The sequence below is a fragment of the Dipodomys spectabilis genome, unplaced genomic scaffold (genome assembly GCF_019054845.1).
Source record: "Dipodomys spectabilis isolate Male_0828 unplaced genomic scaffold, ASM1905484v1 ptg000163l, whole genome shotgun sequence".
In the NCBI taxonomy this organism is placed as follows: Eukaryota; Metazoa; Chordata; class Mammalia; order Rodentia; family Heteromyidae; genus Dipodomys; species Dipodomys spectabilis.
This window is the reverse complement of record NW_024870840.1, coordinates 13,047,906-13,063,400: the sequence shown is the minus strand read 5'-3', so window position 1 is coordinate 13,063,400 and position 15,495 is coordinate 13,047,906. Positions and strand designations below refer to the sequence as shown.

The following is a 15,495-nucleotide window of genomic DNA, read 5'->3' as shown; positions in this document are numbered from 1 at the left end:
GTTCTCTCTCTCTCTCATACACACACACATACACACACACACACACACGTATACAAGGTAAGTAACAAAGGAAAAAGTTGAAATGATAAATATATTAATTTGATTGATTGCAGTAATTATCTTCAAATATGTATGTCAAAGCATCACCATGATCGTGTCATGGCATCTGTGGCTCATTTTGTAAACCTAGCTATTCAGGGGGCTGAGACAAGAAGAATGAAGTTTGAAGCCAGCCAGGACACAAAAGTCTGAGAGATTGCATCTGCAAATATAGCCAGCAAAATGCAAGGCTGGTAGAATGCCTGTCACTGGCCGGTGAGCTAGAATGCCAAGGCCCAGTAGGTCAAGCCCCAGTTCTGACACAAATAAAGCATCACCTTTTACTCTTTACATGCATATAATATGTTAATTGTACCACCAAAAAAACCTGGAAGGGGCTGGGAATGTGGCTCCGTGGTAGAGTGTTTGCCTTGCATGCATGAGGCCCTGGGTTCGATTCCTCAGCACCACATAAGCAAAAAAAAAAAAGCCGGAAGTGGCGTTGTGGCTCAAGTGGTAGAGCGCTAGCCTTGAACTGAAGAGCTAAGGGACAGCACCCAGGCCCAGAGTTCAGGCCCCATGACTGGACCCAAAAAAAAAAAACCTGGAAAACAAAAATCAACTTTTAAAATAACAAAACACAGTCTGTAGTAGTATAGACACAGGAGCTAGACCCCCAGCATTTAAAGCCCAGCTCTTCTTTTTAATGATGATCTTACTGGTCAAGTAACCCAATCCCTTTGTACTCTTTCCAATTTAAAAAAATAAGGCTAGGGGCCGGGGATGTGGCTTAGTGGTAGAGTGCTTGCTTAGCAAGCATGAAGCCCTGGGTTCAATTCCTCAGTACCACATAAACAGAAAATGCCAGAAGTGGCGCTGTGGCTAGTGGTAGAGTGCTAGCCTTGAACAACAGCAGCTCAGTACCCAGGTTCTGAGTTCAAGCCACAGGATTGGCAAAAGAAAAAAAGTCTCTTAAAAAATAAGGCTAATTGCCAGGTGTTGATGGCTCACAACTATCAACTCAAGAGTCTGAGATCTGAGAATTGAGGTCAATAGCCACCTTGGGCAAGAAAGTCTATGAGGCTGGGAATAGGCTCAATGGTAGAGTGCTTGCCTCACATGCATGAAGCCCTGGGTTTGATTCCTCAGTACCACATACACAGAAAAAGCCAGAAGTGCCACTGTGGCTCAGATGATAGAGTACTAGCTTTGAGGAAAAGAAGCTTAGGTGAAGGCCCTAAGTTTACAAGCCCCAGGACTGGCCAAAAAAGAAAGAGAAGGGAGGGAGGGAAATCTATAAGACTCTATCTCCAATTAATCACAAAAGCCAGAAGTGGAACTGTGGCTCAAGTGGTAGAATGTTAGCCTTGAGGAAAACTCAGAGATAATGCCCAGGCCTTGAGTTCAAGCCCCAGAACCAGCCAAAAAAGAAAGAAAGAAGTGATAATTATAGCTTCTGCCTTGTATGATTATCAGCATTGACTGGACTAACTCATATAAAACACAAGAACAATACATCGTACTTACTATAATTATTTCTACGTGTGTTTTCTTATAATGTAGTAATTAATATTGGTTAAAATTACTTCTTACAGGAATGATATTGCCTACTAGTAAATTTAAAATATGAATATTTTAAAGAGTAGTAAATAATGTACAAAGAATGACATTAACCTTTCCAGTGATTTAGATAATAGTAAAAATTATAGTATAAGCTAATTATAATCATCTTAATGTATTACACTATTGATTAATTTAAGAATATATTGTGAATAACCAAATGTATTAATGCTACATATAATTCTTATAATTGCTTCAGTGATACATGTCTACATAGTAACTGATATGATACAAAATCACTTTATTAAGCTTAGAACTGAGATCCAATTTGAATTAGGGGCGGGAGAAGATACCTATTAAGATGATTCAATATCTGGCAGGTGCCATTAGCTTTCACCTATAATCCTTGCTACTCATGAAGCAAACTTAGAAGACCACAGTTGAAAGCCAACTTGAGCAGAGAAGGCTGTGAGACTCTATCTTCAGTCAACCAGTAAAATGCTAGACTGGAGATATGTCTCAAGTGGTAGAGCATCACCTGGAGCAAGAAAATTAAATCAGAGATTAAGGCCCTGAGGTCAAGCCAGCACACATACACAAAAGATGCTTTGGGGCTGGGAAGGTATCTCAGTGGTAGAGTGCTTGCCTTGCATGCATGAGGTCCTGGGTCTGATTCCTCAGCACCACATAGCAGAAAAAAGCCGAAGTGGCACTGTGGCTCAAGTGATAGAGTGCCAGCCTTGAGCTGAAGAGCTGAAGGACAGCACCCAGGCCCAGAGTTCAGGCCCTACAACCAACACACACACAAAAACAAAGATGTTTAGATAACTGACAGATCAATTGAGTATTTAAACTATGAAGATTTTAGCAAAATGAAACTTTTTTGTTGACACAGTTCTCCACCTTACAATTTTCCATTTGTTCTTTCTATGGCTAGAAGATGATTGTCATGTTGATTGTGACTATGCTTTTGTATCTGCGGCTGTCACCAGTGCTAGCAGTCACATTGAACAAGAGAATAAATACAGAAGAAAGTGAATTTTATATTGTCTGTAGGTTGTAGTAAGTGTATAGAGAAGCAGATACACAATAAAAGTCTAGCGTTCCCTAAGAAGATTTTATATTTATTTAAGCTTTATGTAGTAAGTGACAAAGGAGGTGAATATGAGATTATGGGTGTTTTTGTAAGAAAGCACACACATATATGCTAGAAAAGAAAGACTAAACTAATAGCAGTGACTTGAACAATCAACTTCTTTCCAAAATAAACCTTTTGGAAAAGTGGATGGATAACCATGCTTTAAAAATAGATTACTTTAAAAATATTTAGAGGAAAACAAAGCATGCAGTGAGTTTCAGGTTGGGAGGTAGACAAATAAAAATATTAGGTAGAAATATTGTAAATTATTAACCTTATTGATTTTTCTTCCCTCTGTCAGGTTTTAGAGGGCCATTCAGATTTCATTAATAGTCTGGTGTTTCATCCCAAAAGTGGCCAAGAAATTGCAAGTGTGAGTGATGATCACACCTGCAGGTACGTTGCTTATGTTAAAGCCACAATTTTGAATTTTCATTCTACCTTAATGAGAATTATTTTTCTAATTAGAGATCCATAACTTAAACCTCCACAAAATGTTGTAAAAGAAGCATACTTAATTTGAATTTTAAGTATGAACTTCAAAACTAGTGAAGTGAGTTCTGATCCCAGTTAATGGAAACTTTCCTAGATGATTTATTGTTTCTCTTCCTCTCACTTGAGATGTGTGCTTTTATAAATTTAGATGTGTATTGTATCAAATTCTCCAATACTGGGCAAGATCAGTTGGTTAATTTCCATATTATGAAGTTATTTCACAGATCCTCTATGATATTGGTTAATTTAAAAACTGTGGCATCAGGTGAGATGATACCTATGGAAAATTGTGTTCTGACAAATGCAAAACTCTTTATAATATTTACTGCAGATAGAATACATTTCAGTCCCATGCTTTTCCCTTCACTCCCAATTTAGAACAGATGAGGTAGCTTTAACATTGTAATAGTGCCTAAAGCTGGAGAATATCTCAAGTGAAAAATAAGATGAAGAACAAGAATAGGAGGTGGAAATAACCTGAGGAGTCAGGAGTGAAATGAGTGAATCAATCGTTAGGGAGGTGTCAGTTGTTTCATTTGCTTTAGTAATACTGTGAGCAGAAAATCAGTGCTCTGCTGTTCAGCATAATTTAATGTATGTGTCATTTCACTTTGGAAATTAAGCTGCTAGCTATTTTTTATCCTTTTATAGATGACTTTTTTCAAATTGTATTAAATTTTTTATGTCAGAGACATGAGGATTATAGACATTACAATTCTGGGGTCTTAAGTGTTAACCAACGCAATTTAAGACTTGAATAATCGGCTATTTCTAAGGTACTAATTATTGGCAATTCAATTCTCTAAAACATGGACTTTGCTAATCACAAGCATTTGAAATAATGAATCCTACAAAGGGAGGAAACAAATATCTTTGCAAGCCTAGGAGCAAACTTTAAATAATGCACAGCAGTCAGAGAAACCTAGGAGCACTCTTTTTTCTCATGGTAGACTGAATTTTTTTTTCTATTAATGTCCTCCAAAAATTTAGAGGATTGCCAACTTTTTATTATATCAAGCAATAAGAACTTTTCTAAGTCACAGAGATTAGGGGGCCAATAGTTGGGAGCTAAATTGGGGAACTTATCACTTAGTTCACTAAGCAGTAAACAACAATTCTGTCTACTGGAGCCAAACCTCTTACATAGCATAAAAAAAAAAGGAACACCTAGAGAACAGAGTAGTATCATATACCCTCACAACAATAGAGAATTCTGAGGAAACAGATTATACAAGTAACACATTTCAGTACCATAATTTTTATAAGTTAAAGGGCAGAATCAAAAGTTACATATAAAGACACCAGTTAAATGGAAACTGCATAATGTCCAAAAGAGCCATTTACATCATGGGGATGTGCTTTGTCATTATTCTTAAATAATGCCAACCATACATTTCTACCTGTTGGTGAAATTGTGTACAAATTCATAGATAATAAAGACTGACCGCTTAAATATCCAATGAGTCAAAGAAAAAAAATCACAAGAGAAATTAGAAAATATTTTGAGATAAATAAGAACAGATTATATCATGCTTTTTTAAATGGATAAGATTACACATCAAAAAGAAAAAAGTCAGATAACTGGAAAGTGTAAGGCTGAGGCAAGTTTGCCAAGCTGATAATTCCGGGAATATTGTTGGCATAGAGTACATTGTGAACAGTGCCATCTGGAGTTCTACAGTGTCACAGCCCTGAGCAAAACTATAGTGTTAGTATAAAAGCAGTAGTAAGAAATCAAAACTAAATAGGATGGAGAAAATAGAAAATAGTGTTAATCAATATAAGAATAACATGGCAAGACAAACTGTAGCATGTCAAGGTTAAAGAAGTGTTCTCACATTCAAAAATTATGGAGAATCACTACTCTGTTACCTGTCATCCTCTTAAAGCCTAACATGAAGACAACCAAATTGCCATCTAGATGGACCCACCTCTAGTTGAGAATCATTGACTTATGGTTTGGGGCCATAGTATATGACCCGAGTACTATGCTGAGCAATTTCTATGAATTAACTCATCTAATCCTCAAAACCCTTATAATGTAGTTTCTCTTTTACAGAGGAGTCCGAGCAGTCTTGTTTCTTAACTAGTAAAGTATAATATTTCTGCATTAAATTATCTGTTTCATAAAGTTTTGTCAGTTTGTGTCATCATCTGCTGATAAAGAATGTAGTTGTTTTTGTTTGTTTGTTTCCTCCAAATATTTCTTTATTAAGAATACTTTGGCATAGTTATACTTTACTAAAGTCACAAACACATTTTAGCCTTCACAATGATCATCATCTTTATCTTAATCTACGAAGCTTATGAACTCTATGGACTTTAGTTCATAATCCATGAAATAAAGATACCTTTAGTCCTCCCTAGACCATGAACCCAGTCTTTTCAGTTGAATAAGAGTAAATGCAAGCTGCCACAGAGAACTCGATGTATTTATTATTTCTAAGTAACATGGTTTGATTGCTGCTGAGAAGCAAACATTTTTAGAGGATGAGAAAAGTTACTCGGGAATAGATTGCTTTGGCACTTCACTAACAAGGTATTGCAGGATTAGCCATGCTTTATTACCTTAGGCCTTTGGATGTTGCCACAATATTTAAAAGAGTAACCTTAGCCTGGTGCTGGTGACTCACCCCTGTAATCCTAGCTACTCAGGAAGCTGAAATCTGAGGATCACAGTTCAAAGCCAGCCTGGACAGGAAAGTCCATGAGACTCTTATCTATAATAAACTATGAAAAAAAATCCAGAAGTGGTGCTGTAGCTCAAGTGGTAGAGTGCTAACCTTGAGCACAGAGAGGCTTAGGGAAAGCCCAGGCCTTGAGTTCAAGTCCAACCCCAGCAAAAAAAAAAAAAAAAGAGTAACCTTGTAGATAGTCTGTGAGTGAATGGGCAAAGGGATAAATACAATTATATATTCATCACAGCATCTGGCAGATGTGTTTAATTAATGAAAACCCAAATAAATAATGGAATTGGTAGTTGGGGTACAGACAACAGCATTTCCTTTATGATTCCTCATAATATTCCATTATGTACAGACACACACAAACAGGTACATATACCCAAATATATGTGTGCACATATACAGTACGATATGAATACCAATGTTCTTTTCTATATAATAATTGTATTTGTATATACACAAGAAAATACAATCATTGATATTTGTAGTTACTATGCAGAAGCATCAAAAGAAAATTAAATTAATTACAGTACTTGAGAAGTAAAAAAAAAAAAAAAAAAAAAAAACGTATCTCCTACCTCCAAAAGAAAGTTAAAGTAGTATTTTAAGTATTCAATGGGTTAAGCTTATTATTTTAAAAGCCCACTAATTCAGAACATCTCCTTCCCAGTCAGTGCCAAATAGCAGATGTTCTTGTATATTAGAAACAGTACCATTCTGTAAGAACAAGGCAGATCAACAAGTATTTATTAAACACATTTAGTATAGCCAACATTTAGTACTTTGGGGGATACAAAAGAAATAGAAGTCTCAGTACTCTGTAACTACAAAGGCTGTCAGAGCAATTCCCTTTCCTCTTCCTCAGTCCTTACAAGTAGTGTAGAATATTAGATAAAAATTTATGGCTAAGGAAAACTACTGACTTCTAGAAACCAGGGAATTCTTAGTTTAAGACTAATATAATAAAGGCATTTCTGTTTAAAATATATTTGTAGATGTCATGTTTTAGCTAAGAATAGGAGAAAAGGATATAAAGAAAAATATTATTTTTTAGGAGTGCAACTGGATAAGGGAATATTAAATTACTCAAGATGTTCACTAAGCCAGTAGTATACTGTTTTGAAAAATGTTACTAGAAGAACAACAATGTTTATCAGATGTCATCTGTTTACTACATGCTAGCTAAATCCTGCTGTTATGAATATTTCAGAATCTTTAAGATCCATGATTAAGGTGGAGTGTTTCTCTTTCCAATATGTTACATATTTAAAAAACAGTCCTTGTGGGAAGCAAAAAAAAAAAACAGGGGGACTGAGAGCCTTCTGAAAGTAAGCCAAGGCAGCATTCCTTGGGAGGTAATCCACATTTAGGAGCACACAAACCATGCCTAAATAATTCCAGGCACAAAGTAAAATCAGGATAATTTAAATTATTATAGTTTGGTGGAATAATTCAGGAAATAACGTTTCCTGTTTACCTTCTAAAATTCCCCCTAATTTTTTTTAGAACATTTTGAATCAAGATCAATTGTTCCAAAGTTCAAGAACTTTGCTAATCAGATACAATTTACAGTTTGTGTTCAATTTGATAATGCTCTCCAGTGACTGGGACTTAAGTATTCAATGTATTTTAAAGCACTCTCTAAAAATTGTATTAGAGCCTGTTAATCACATTCACCTACTTTTTTTAAAAATTTAAGGTAAAAATTAGTATGATAAAGACAGTTTTACATGAGCTTGTACTGCTCATGTACTGCTTGTACTGCTAACCCCTCTCTATATAATTCATCACATTGTTCTTATGTACTCTTGCAGATAAAATATATACCCAGTGTTCCATAAAATATCTTACCAAATTGAATAATTTAAGTTGCTTTTGGGGAGCCTTTGGTTGGCTACATTAGTGAATTATAGAAATAGGAATCATGCATAAACACTTACCAGGATTATTTTGTAAATCTATTGACACACATTTTAGGGACTACTTTCCCTCCTCTATAACTCTAATACTTAGCATATGGAAAATTTTTAAGTTGTTTATTAAAATTTTTCTTAGAGATAATGTGGTGCTAATATTTCCTAGGTCATATTAGTGGTACTTGTATTATGTTAGTTAAAGGAAAAGTACTCTAAATTTTTTGAAGATGAAATCATTACATATGATCTGTTTGAAAACAGCCATATGGTATTTCTTGGCAGTTGGAAGTTTGATTTTGAGGTTTATTTTTAAACGTGACAAATTTTCTCATAATTTCCACCCTTCCAAAATCCAGTGTTTATGTAAGTTAAATGAGATGTTAATAATTCTGCTATCATATGGTCTCAGTTTCTCACCTCTGTGATGATAAACTTTTCTGTTCAGTTTGTTTACAATTTCAAGAAGTCAAAATGAAGCAACAACTTACTAGTTTATATGATTTTTTTTAATCCCTTCAAGATGTTATGAAAGTACACAACCATGATTTTTTTTATATTATATAACTGGTTTCTTAGTGGTTTTTTTTTTTTGAAACAGGCCACTTTCTCCCTTTCCTCTACTCCCTAAAAATACATATACCCTTGGTTGTCATCTTTTATTTTTAACTCATCATTAATTACTAAAAGACAAAACTGGAAGCATATGCAGTTAGTTTTTAGATATGCTGTTGCAATACTTTTTATTGTGAAGTCAGTAAAATAATCCACCTCTGGGGATGGAAAAGTTGTTGGGATGGACAGCCGTGTCAGCTAGTAACCTGGGTCTTGTTACTATTGATATATAACTACTAAAGTAAGACAGAGAAGACAAGTAACTGTTTCTTCAACCTGCCCTAATCCGGCAGCTAGCAAGCCCGACCACTTAAGGAAGAAAAAAACTGGAGAAGTGAACCAAATAAGAAAACTGTAGGGACTGGGAAGGTGGCTCAGTGGTAGAGTGCTTGCCTTGCATGCATGAGGCCCTGGATTCAATTCCTCAGCACCACATAGGCAGAAAAACCCAGAAGTGGCACTGTGGCTCAAGTGGTAGAGCACTAGCCTTGAGCTGAATTGCTGAGAGACGTCGCCCAGGCCCAGAGTTCAGGCCCCACAACTGACAAAAAAAAAAAACAAAAAACAAAAAAAAAAACCCTGTATATGACGGGAAGTAGCCACCAGGATTGAAACCCAAAAGCAAAGGAATAGCCAATACGGAAAACAGTTGTGTCCTTCAATTCCCATCATTGCATATTACCCTTTTATGTTTTATTTTTAAAATGGAAGAACAACTGATTGATGTGCGTGCCTGTGTTTAAGCACTCAGGTAGAAATGATGTTAACTGAAAGCACTACTCAAAAAGAAATGCAGAAACTTGAAGTGACCCAGAAACTTGATTTCACCCACAGAGTTCATAAATAATTGAATGCGGTTATTATTAGATGAGTTAAAAAATGTAGGCAACTCATTTTTCATGATTATGGTAAAACATGATGTGTACATCCTACTTTTATACTTTCTAATAGTGGTGTTATAATTTTCATTAAATGCAATTATCTACCTAATAATCGATATTGAAATAGCTTTGAATCGGTTTGTGAAGATTTCATTTTCAGTAGTGATTTATCAGGAATATTTAACATTATATTCCCATTATTTTAGGATTTGGAGCTTAGATGGAAGTCAGACAGCCCATTTTGTTCTTCACTCTCCTGGAATGAGTGTATGCTGGCATCCTGAGGAAACTTTTAAGGTTATTATGTACATTTTAGCTTCCTTTCATCACCTGAGAAGGCATATAAAGAAAATTCTGCCACCCATATATAAGAAAAGTCAATGACTTTTTGTACCTCAGACTAATGGCATAAATTCATTTGGGCTAGTTGAGAAGTCTATACTTTCTTTTATTGTTATTGTTGTTCCTGTCCTGGGCACTGTCCCTCTGAGGTTTTTTTGTTGAAGGCTAGTGCTACCACTTGAGCTACAGCTCCACTTCTGGCTGTGTGTCTGTGTGTATCTGTGTCTGTGTGTGTCTGTGTCTATGTGTGTGTGTGTGTGTGGTTAATTGCAGAGAAGAGTCTCACTTGCTTGCCCATCCTGGCTTCAAACCAAAATTTCAGCCAGGCTTACATAAGTGGTTCCTAGCTACTCAGAAGGCTGAGATCTGAGGATCACAGTTCAAAGCCAGCCCAGACAGGAAAGTCCGTGAGACTCTTATCTCCAACAAACTACCAGAAAACCAGAAGTGGCACTGTGGCTCAAGTGGTAAAGCGCTAGCCTTGAGCTGATGAGCTAAAGGACAGCACCCAGACCCAGAGTTCAAGCCCCATGACTGACAAAACAAAACCACAGTCTCAGCCTCCTGAGTAGTTAGGATTAAAGGGGAGTGAGTCATGGGTGCCCAAAAGGAGGTCTGTATGTTTATAAGTTTTTCAAGGCCAAGGAAGGCATTGGGCTCACACCTATAATCACAGCTTCTCAGGAATAGGACACAGAAGGATGTAAGGACACCCTAGGAAAAAGTTAGCAAGACCGTATCCTATAAATAGATTGGCCTGTTGGCAGGTACTTGTAGTCCCAACTACTATAGAGGCCCAGGTATGAAAACGGTAGTTCAGTACCAGCCCAGGACAAATTAGCCCAGGACCCATCTGAAAAAGTAAAAGCCAAAGGTCTAGAAGTATGCTTCAAATGTTGGAACACTTGTCTAAAAAAAACTTTCTTTAAAATTATGGTATTTTGTATTTGATAGCTATTACCCATAAATAGCATTTATTATTATTTCTTGACCTTTAGAAGTTTGCAGTCTAAAAACTAATGGTCAGATGATCTAGTTAGGAGTATATAGCAGTGTTTTTTTTAAAGTTATATCCATGTGTGTGAGCCACAACAAATAGACAAAAAGAATCAGTGGCATAAGTCAAATCATCCTAGCTTCAGTGGTATTCAATTTTATCCTGAGTAGAGCATCCTAAAATATTAAAAGATACAAGTTCTTATCATCAATTGGCCTTCACTCTAATTTCACTCAGAAAACAGGAGCCATTGGGCAGACATTCTCATTCTCCAGTTTCTTCTCTTAGTCCCACTGTACTTACTGTATCTGTAGAATCTGAGAAGTCACCACATTCATCTTTCTTAAAATTATCCTGCAGCTGTTCTCTAGAGTTCTTGCCAAATCCATAGGCACCCTGCTCCCATGGCCCTGTAAAGTTGTCATACTTTTTCTACCTAAGTTTCTGGAGTTTTCTCTTAATTTGTGTGTGTGTGTGTGTGTGCGTGTGTGTGTCTTAATCCCTGTGCACTTGAATTTCATGTGTAGTGTATGTATTTGCTTACATCTTACTGTATAATACTGCATCTTGGCTTCTCAGATTTAACTGTTGAGATAACAGCATTGCCTTTTATTTTTCTTTGAACAGCTGATGGTGGCAGAGAAGAACGGAACAATCCGGTTTTATGATCTTTCAGCCCAACAGGCTATTTTGTCTCTTGAATCAGAACAAGCGCCATTAATGTCAGCACATTGGTGCTTAAAAAACACCTTCAAAGTTGGTGCTGTTGCAGGAAATGATTGGTTAATTTGGGACATCACTCAGTCCAGGTATTTATTAGCTTATCTGTCCATTGTTTACCAAAAAAGCCAGAAACTGCTACATGATGCATTGGGCCCTCTTGCAATCTCCATGTTGAATACAAACAACTCTGCTGTAGAAGACTGGAACTGTGGGGTTGTTAATAACATAATCATGCTTGTGGATTTACTTTGGGAGTAACCCAGAAAGGACAATGCAGGACAAGCCCATCTTTGATCTGAATGATGTTTGTTTATGTTAGAAAAGAAGAAAAACCCTGACTGTTGAATTACAGTGCTCTGTAGTGGTTGTAAGTCATGTCTTTACCATTTTTCATCTATTTTAATTTAGCTCACTTGGAATTTTGTTACATGCTAAGTACATTGGCTCTTTAAAAAGAAAATACCTTTAAAATTGTAAGTTTTTGCCTGAGTCTAACATAGTTCACAAAATGTCAAATCTTATTTTTTAGTTATCCTCAAGAGACAAGACCTGCTCACATGGACCGAGCCTACTTATTCAGGTAATAATGTTCTATTATTGGGAGAGTTATCATTTGATTTTTTTTTAAATTTTGTGCTGTTACACCACCAAAGTACTTTCCTAGTTCTCTTCTTTGCACTTGAGGGTTTTTTTGTTTTCTCTACTTCATTCTGATTTTCTTCTAAGTGGTTATTTTGCTTTAGTTTTTGTCTTTTGGTCTAGACAAGTTGTGGATTTGTTTTCCAAATATTTTCTTTAGAAAAATGTGTAGCTCACACAAAAAAGGTTGCCATTCCACCAGTTTTACCTCAACAGTTGTTCTGTGCTCACAATGATAATGAATGCACATGCACCCATATTTACATATAAACCTTATGGGAGTTGTTTTGTTTGTTCTGTTGCCAGTACCAAGATTTAACTACCATTTGTCACACCTCCAGCTCAGCATTTTGCTGGTTAGTTGGAGATAGAGTCTCACAGACTCTTCTCCACAGGCTGCCTTTGAACTAGAATCCTCTAGGTCTGTCTCTTGAATAGCCAAGGTAACAGGTGTGAGCTACTGGTACTTGGTACAAGCATACATTTTTAAGTCAATAAACAGTGATACAGAGGACACAGTCTCAGGACTGCTTTAGCAGATCTTTGGTTGCTTCAGACCTCAGACCTTTTTTGTCCTGCTAGAGTTCCAAGCATCTTAGCCTTATGTCACATTGTCTTAGGTCAGAGGAGAATAAGGAAGATCCCTTACTCATTGGGAAATGCCTTAAGCCAATTATGTTTCATCCCCCAAGTGAGGACATGCAATCCTAGAATGAAGTTGGCAATTTACATAACAAAATAGCAAAATGGCTATTACATTTTTTTCACTGCCTTACAATGTCAGTTTCTTTATTAGAGCTCCAATATCACTGATTTAGTGAACTGCTGTGTCTAGGATACTTGGAAGCTTAAATATTGTAGATGTTTAAACCATCCCATCATTGAGTTTTTACAAATGTCAGTAACCATTAAATGTATTGAACTGTTGAGTGTTTTGTATCTGACTGATGCCTTGGGTTAGCTAGTTGGTTATAAAAAAAAAAAAAAAGGAACTCTGTTAACCTTGCATAGCTACAACTTGATTCAGTGACTTATAGCAAGCACTCAAGAAACAGTTACAGAATATGAAAATTGACTCCAAGTTAGAATTCCTAGTTTAAAGTTAAAGCCATATTAACAAGATTATAAAATTGCTGCTTTTGTGGCTGAAAGAAATGACCTTTTCCAGAAACATTTGTAGTTGGCTGTTGGATACTGTCATTTTTGTACTTTGATTCTAGGTGGTCTGGAATTAGTGAAGAATTGTTTGCAACTACTGGCTATCCTGGTAAAATGACAAGTCAGATTCAGATTCATCACTTAGGACACCCTCAGGTAATACTTAAAGTGGTTTCTGGCACGTATTTTTGTTTCATTTTAAATTTGTTTTTTGCTTTTCCACTCATAGCTCTCAGATTTGTAATTTGTAACTAACTACATTTATATGTTATCTGCTTAAATTAAAAGGCTTCTTTTTTTCAATGCTTAAATAACCGGTGGCAATAGAAATCCTTTCTGCCAAAATTTATGTAAGAAGCATATTTCTTTGTTGTTTCTACATTTTTTTTCATTTAAGTATGTTAATTTAATTTTGCTTGCTTACTTGGTGTAGACTGAAAATGTTTGTTTCTAGACTGTGCAAGTTATTCATAGATGACTTGTAACCTTCATTCAAGCCAGCTGCAAGTAAATGTTGTGTATTTCATCTCTACAGGAGCATATTTTTCATATGTTTGTGCTTTAAACAGAGAAAATTTATTAGTTTTTGTTTATTAGCTTTGTGCTTCTTTAATTCTTTACATATTTTGTAGCCCATCCTCACTGGTTCTGTAGCTGTTGGGTCTGGCCTTTCCTGGCATCGAACTCTCCCACTGTGTGCAATTGGAGGAGACCACAAGCTCTTGTTTTGGGTGACTGAAGTGTAATATACATCTTCTCTGGACTTGGAAACTTTGTATTTTTAGTACATATTTTTGAGAATTCCTTATTTTTGTATCAAATATACTGTAAACACTAGAAATGTCTCAATAGTCTCTTGTTAAATAAAATGTTGATAGTTTGGAAAACTTTTCCTACTCTGTTTTCTTCTATTTCAGCACGCATGTTGCGTGTGTGTGTGTGTGTGCGTGCGTGCGTGCGTGCGTGCGTGTGTGTGTGTGTGTGTGTTTTAAATCATGAGACGCTGTAATCAACTTAACAGCTCAGCTGCAAAGAAATTTTATCAAAGCTTTATTGTCGGTCCTGGGGCTTGAACTCAGGACCTGGGCACTGTCCCTGAGCCTCTTTATGTTCAAGGATAGCACTCTACCACTTGAGCCACAGTACCACTTCCAGCTTTTTCTGGGTAGTTTATTTTAGATAAAAGTTTCACACACATGTGTATATATGTGTATGTATACTCACATTTTTTCATGTGGTGTCTTGAATTACTTTTTTTCTTCTATCTATCTGTCTTGGGGATTGAACCCTTGGCCTCAGGCAATGTATGAAACTGTACTGCAACTGAACTTTGCCCCTGGCCCTTACAAAGTAAGGGTTTTTACAATAAGTATCTTACAAAATCAAGAAAATTACCTTTTACAAGATAAGAAAATTGTCTTTTAAGAGACAGGACAATGTTATAGGTAACTCTTATAGGTGTTTTGGAAGACGGAAGGATGTTGCTTGCTTCATATTTCCAAGTCAATTATTAATACAATATTAATAAAATTAGATAAATAATTTACTCAGAAGCAGATTTTGAACTTTAAAGGAAAATGAAGGGCTAAAATCTCATAGATGTTTTGGAAGACAGAAGGAAGTTGGTTGTTTCACATTTCCAAGTCAATTATTTAATGCAGTATTAACCAAATTAGGTAAATAATCTACTCAGATGCAGATTTTGAACTTTAAAGGAAAATGAAGGGCAAGGGATTTTGATATCCCTCTTGACAGAGTCTATGTGATGGGACAAAGGTCTCTAAAAAGCATCAGAATGGGCCAAAATGGATAGAGTATCATTAGTGACTTAGAAGATTTGTCATTTCAGTATGTATCCACAAAATTAAGATCTTTTTTTGGTCCAATATATTAGAAAATTGTTGGATAAAGTGAATTGTTTAAGGAGGGAGTTTGATGAGATGGATATTTTGGATGTGGTTATCTAAGAATGGAGTCTCGAATAAGTTTAGTGAGTACGACTGCCATTTGCCATAAGGGGGAACTGTCTAGGAACACAAATGACTGGTAGTTGTGTAAATGCTGTTGTCAAAAGGAGATTGGAAGTGTTATCCTGGGAAGAAAATGGAGGTTCCATTTGTGAATTAAATAGGATTTACCCACTAAGACATTCTCAATAAATGGGAAGGATACCAAGTATGGAGAACCACTCTAATCTCTGTTATCTCTTTCAGTCTTACATATAAGCTATAGGACTACTTTCAAACTTCTGTTTTGTTAATTTGTGTTCAATTTATTTGAAATGGTATAATGATGCTCTTTTCCCTCAAGT

General features: G+C 36.0%; 1 protein-coding gene across 1 annotated transcript in view; it reads left to right on the top strand.

Moving 5' to 3' along the window:
* Nucleotides 1-14,074, top strand: part of Nup37 (nucleoporin 37) — a 29,632-nt gene extending 15,558 nt beyond the window's left edge. Inside the window, exons 5-10 of the mRNA XM_042693331.1 lie at nucleotides 3,039-3,133; nucleotides 9,532-9,622; nucleotides 11,292-11,473; nucleotides 11,917-11,967; nucleotides 13,247-13,340; nucleotides 13,817-14,074. Of these exons, the coding sequence (XP_042549265.1) occupies nucleotides 3,039-3,133; nucleotides 9,532-9,622; nucleotides 11,292-11,473; nucleotides 11,917-11,967; nucleotides 13,247-13,340; nucleotides 13,817-13,930 (627 nt within the window). The 3' untranslated portion in view covers nucleotides 13,931-14,074. The remainder of the gene's footprint in view (nucleotides 1-3,038; nucleotides 3,134-9,531; nucleotides 9,623-11,291; nucleotides 11,474-11,916; nucleotides 11,968-13,246; nucleotides 13,341-13,816) is intronic.
* Nucleotides 14,075-15,495: the final 1,421 nt, after the last annotated feature.